Raw genomic sequence first — 5509 nt, forward strand, 5'->3', positions numbered from 1 at the left:
TTGTTGGATGATGAACACCACTAATTGTGTAGGATTACACGAACCCTCAATGCCAGAGTTAACAAGCTCCACAATATTCGATATTCATATTTAAATAACCTTAGAGTGCAAGATAGATCAACACAATTACACCGAGAACTAACATAGCATGCACACTGTTACCATCACACTATGAAGGAGGCATAGATCACATCAATACTATCATAGCAATAGTTAACTTCATAATCTACAAGAGATTACAATCATATCCTACGCCAAGTACTACACGATGCACACACTGTCAACATTACACCGTGCAGGAGGAATAGAGTACTTTAATAACATCACTAGAGTAGCACATAGATGATATTCAACTAGATCACATAAAGAGAGAGATGAACCACATAGCTACAGCGGAGCCCTCAGCCCCGGGGGTGAATTACTCCCTCCTCATCATGGAGACAGCGATGGCGGTGAAGATGGCGGTGGAGACGGCGGTGGAGATGACTCCGGGGGTAATTCCCCGTCCCGGCGGCGTGCCGGAACATAGACTTCTGTCCCCCGAATTGGAGTTTCGCGATGTCGGTGGCTCTGGATGGTTTTCTCTGGTTTCGTCGAACGGGGTCGAGGATTTAGGTCAGGGACGACTAAATAGGCGAAGAGGCGGAGTCGGAGGGGCCACAGGGGACCCACACACTAGGGGGGCGCGCCCCCCCTTGGCCGCGCCGCCCTGTGGGGTGGGGCCCCCCTGGCTCCCCTCTGGCCCTTCTTCGGTGCTCTGGAAGCTTCCGGGAATTCTAAGATCTCCGGTGTTGATTTCGTCCGATTCCGAGAATATTTTCTTACTAGGATTTCTGAAACCAAAAACAACAGAAAATAGCAACTGGCCCTTCGGCATCTCGTCAATAGGTTAGTTCCGGAAAACGCATAAACATGACATAAAGTATGCATAAAACATGTAGATATCATCAATAATGTGGCATGGAACATAAGAAATTATCGATACGTCGGAGACGTATCAGCGCGCGAAGGAGAAGCCGAGGCGCCTCCCGCCGGCTTGTGCAGCCCGCTGCTACCGGCGCTTCCCCTGCGCGGAGACGGCAACGACAATGGCGCAGACGGGCTGCCTCTCACCTGCGGGAGCTCGATGGCGTTCGAGGTGGCCACGCTTGTCGTCGTATAGGAGTCGCCGGCACGGAAAAACCCTCCGCCGCCGCAAGAACTGCCCCGGTGACAATCCGAGGCCTAATATAGTAGTTTAGGTAGTCAAATTAAGGAGCGCGGTAGGGGAAGTCAAGTATTTTGGCTAGTTTATGTAAATTATCTTCGAATTCTGCCGTCAAGGTTGCGAGGGCGAGGGGTTAAACCATTTTCACGTGGCTTAACGGCAAAAACAATAATTAAGCCCAATCAATGATCCCCTTAGAAGAGTTCCACAGAAAACAAAATCCAGAAAAGAATCAGCTCAAAGAAAAAACTCGTGAAAAATATCTGCTGTCCATCCATCCACAGTTGCACACTCAGATCCATCTCCTCCACCTAGGTTCCTTTCTTTCCTCTCCCTCCTCCTCTCCCTAGTGACCTACCAATCTCGTCCTACAGCCTACAGTCGTGCGTCTTCCACCGCGCGCCGTACAGCCCCCGCCGCGCCTCAGCTTAGCGTCAACGCCGTCGCCTGAATCCGCCATCCCCACCCGGTTTCCTCCGACGGCTTGTCACGCGCGTCCGCGCCATCGCCTTTCCCGTTCTTCGCCATCGCGCGTCATCGCGGCCCCGCGGTCTTCCGCCCCGGCAGCAACCTCTTGCCATCAGGTTTTGAGGTATGAGCTTGTTTACATCCTGGGATTAGTTCCTACTGACCTCCACTATTTCTGGGTGGCCGGTGCACACCAGGCAGCCATCGAGATCTAGATCCGCTGTAGATCCGGTACCTTCCTGATTGACATTCTATTAATAATAAAGTAAACTATGCTAAAACCTTTTAATTGATGTTTAATGGCAACCGTACAAAAAATAACATCATAACTTGATAATCTGCTCGACTGCATGCAATCAGTGTTAAACATAGATAGAATGGTATTCGTGCTATGATTGTAGTATTACTCCTTCCTTCACCATTGCATGGCACACACATATTCTGAGGTTCAGTTTTGACCAACAAAATATGGCTTATGTGCAATAAAAATTATACCGCTGAATTTGTATCAGATAAAGTTTCTAATGGTATAATTTAAATGCCATAATCCTTGTTTATTATTGGTCAAATTTAGAGCATGCAAAAGAAGGACGCCGTGTAAATGTGGACCGAGGGAGTATTGCAGTTGCTGCCACCTACTACCTCTGTCCGATTTTAATTGACATCTATCAATACGTTATTTGTTCATTAGCTTTCTCTCCCCCGCGTCGATTAAATAGGAACGGAGGGAGTATTTCTGTAGAATACAGCAGATACCTCTGTTTTAGTAGTAACTGACACATTTTTACAACAAATTTGATCAATGTTAAAGGTGGCAGTTGGTACAATACTGAATCAGTTGCATGCTGTTTGAATTTGGGTGGCACTGTGTCATTTTTCAGTGGAAGTGGGTGATTAAGGAAGCCCATTCTTTGCCAAAATAAAAGGAACTGCGGTCCTGTTTTGTGTTCTCCTTCATTTATAGGCCCTGGGATATTTTTTTTTTCCAAAATGTTGTTTAGTTGGTCAATATTGCAAGTTTTTTTTTTCATTTTGGTGTTCAACCTGACTCCTACCACCTTGAGTAGGTAATGCACCAATGAAGACGGAGATTGAGGAGGAAGGCACGGGAGGGTCCTGGACTCAGGAGGACAAATCCCTTTGTGCTTCTGTGCTTGGCTCAGATGCCCTTGCATATCTGACAAAAGGTGGTGGTGCCATATCTGAGGGTCTTGTAGCAGCGTCTGTTTTGGTGGGCTTGCAAAATAAACTCCAGGATCTGGTTGAAGCTGATAGCCAAAGCCTTTGTTGGAACTATGCCATCTTCTGGCAGCTCTCCCGGACCAAGTCTGGTGACCTTGTCCTTGGCTGGGGTGACGGATCTTGTCGGGAACCCCATGATAACGAGATGAACTCAACTGTTCACAGTGGTGTTCATGATGCATCTTCAGTGACCCGGCAGAGGATGCGTAAGCGGGTATTGGAGCGACTGCATACAGCATTTGGTGGGGCTGATGAGGAGGACTATGCTCCGGGAATCGACCAGGTGACTGACACTGAGTTGTTCTTCCTAGCATCTATGTACTTTGCATTTCCACGTCATGTAGGTGGCCCTGGCAAAGTGTTTGCAACAGGTGCACCCCTTTGGATTCCAAACAATCCGCACAAGGTTTCCCCGTCAAATTATTGCTATAGGGGATTCCTTGCAAGTGCAGCAGGATTTAGGACTATTGTTCTACTGCCATTTGAAACTGGTGTACTTGAGTTAGGCTCAATGCAGAATGTTGCTGAGAGTGCTGAAGCTCTGGAAATCATAAGGTCTGTGTTTCTAGGGGCAAGCAGTAAGAAGGCAGCAACTGAGAATCATCAGGGGAATGGCTCTGCTCAAGTATCACCTGGTTTGGCCAAGATTTTTGGGAAGGATTTGAATCTCAGTCGACCTTTATCCAACACGGCAGCAGGTCCATCAAAGCTGGATGAAAGGTCATGGGATATGCAGAAGCATTGTGGTGGTGAGAGCCTGTTGCTCCCCAATGTCCGTAAAGGTTTGCAGAACTTCACATGGAGTCAAGCTCGAGGCCTGAATTCTCATAACCAGAAATTTGGCAATGGCATACTAGTTGTGAAAAATGAGGCTGCGCATCGCAGTAATGGAGCTCCACATAGCCCTGGATTGAGCCCGTTTCAGGTTCAGAAGCCACTGCAGATACTGACGCAGCCACCATCTCAGCCACAAACACCAACACATATAGATTTTAGCGTAGGCTCTAGTTCAAAATCTGGTATCTTGACTTCACAGTCAGCTTTGTATGATGGGGAGAATGGCAGTGTGGATGGCTTTAAGGAGCAAGGGGGGCATGCAACGGATGAACGGCAACCAAGAAAGAGGGGAAGAAAACCAGCAAACGGGAGGGTGGAGGCACTTAACCATGTTGAGGCTGAGCGCCAAAGGAGGGAAAAGCTCAATCAGAGGTTTTATGCACTGAGAGCTGTTGTTCCCAACATCTCGAAAATGGACAAGGCATCTCTTCTAGGAGATGCCATAACGCACATCACTGATCTCCAGAAGAAGCTCAAAGAGATGGAGACGGAGAGAGAGATGTTCTATGAGTCTGGTGCAGTAGACCAAAGGGTCCGAACACCTCGGCCAGAAATCGATATCCAGGTGGTCCGAGACGAGGTTCTAGTTCGTGTAATGTCTCCTATGGACAACTATCCGATAAAGAATGTGTTCCAAGCTTTTGAAGAGGCAGAAGTCAAAGTGGGTGAATCAAAGATCGCATCTAACAACGGCACTGTTGTGCATTCCTTCGTTATCAAGTCCCCTGGCTCTGAACAGCAAACAAGAGAGAAACTGATTGCTGCTATGTCTCGTGCAATGCGTCCCACGTAGAATTGGCCGATTACTTGATGCACTAGAGGGCGTACTGCTTTTCTGGCTCTGAACAGGTAGCTACGGAAACTGGTAGCGCTATATTGTCCATGTAATTGCTACATGGCCACAGAAATCTCAGATTCTGACTTAGTAAAGATATCTGTAAGTGCAACTCACTGCTGTAAATCTTTAACCGTTTGTCCTGTGGTTGATTCAGTTTTGATGTCTACTGGAGGGAGATTATAGCCATGATGTTCTTAGCTATTTATTATGAATCAATAAACACTACCATCAGAGATGGGATTTTTGTTTCTCCCTTTACTTTCAAAGATACCACCATTTAGAAATGTGGAATTTTATTCATGTTGATATGTTATGTACAAGGCTGAATAATGTCGAAGGTGTGGAAATAATTCTTTCCATTGTCCGTGCACGGTGTAAAAGGGAGGAAATACATAAATATAGTTTTGTGTCTTCTTTCTTCACAAATGTTGAGGGTCGGGGCGAGGAAGCAGACATCTTTTTGTTAATCACTCAGCAAATGAGTTATGTTTTCTAACTTCTGAAAGAAATTGGCAGAATTAGGGTACGTTTGGTTTGTGCCTGTGCGTGCCTTGCCAACATTGGCGAGCCAATTATTTGCCTTTGGAAAAAAATTCTAGAGAAGGCTTAAGAATAAGTACAATAAATCCTAGTCAGCTGCTTATAAGGATTAAAATAGTATATTATTGCTTAGTTGGAGGAGAGAGAAGGAGAGTGGGCTCTTATGCAAGAGCCAGCTTTAGCACGTGCTCTAGGCATTTTGTGAGAGTGAAAGGTGGATCACAATTAATTAAGTACTCCTTCCGGTCCGAAAAAAGAGTCGGAAAGGCGATTTTACAAAATAACCCCCGATCTTCTTTCTTTGTCAACCCGCACTCCCAAGTCCTGACGGGCCGATGGCCGCGTCCCACCCCCACCCGCATCCCATCCCCACTCGC

At 46.7% G+C, this 5509-nt stretch overlaps 1 protein-coding gene across 1 annotated transcript; it reads left to right on the forward strand.

Moving 5' to 3' along the window:
* The first annotated feature begins 1488 nt into the window (after window positions 1–1488).
* On the forward strand, window positions 1489–4842 carry LOC127296950 (transcription factor MTB1). Its single transcript, XM_051327200.2, has 2 exons — window positions 1489–1799; window positions 2743–4842. The coding sequence occupies exon 2, from the start codon at window positions 2754–2756 to the stop codon at window positions 4545–4547; it is 1794 nt and encodes a 597-aa protein (XP_051183160.1). The 5' UTR covers window positions 1489–1799; window positions 2743–2753; the 3' UTR covers window positions 4548–4842.
* The last annotated feature ends 667 nt before the right edge of the window (window positions 4843–5509 follow it).

The sequence above is a fragment of the Lolium perenne genome, chromosome 1, assembly GCF_019359855.2.
Source record: "Lolium perenne isolate Kyuss_39 chromosome 1, Kyuss_2.0, whole genome shotgun sequence".
In the NCBI taxonomy this organism is placed as follows: Eukaryota; Viridiplantae; Streptophyta; class Magnoliopsida; order Poales; family Poaceae; genus Lolium; species Lolium perenne.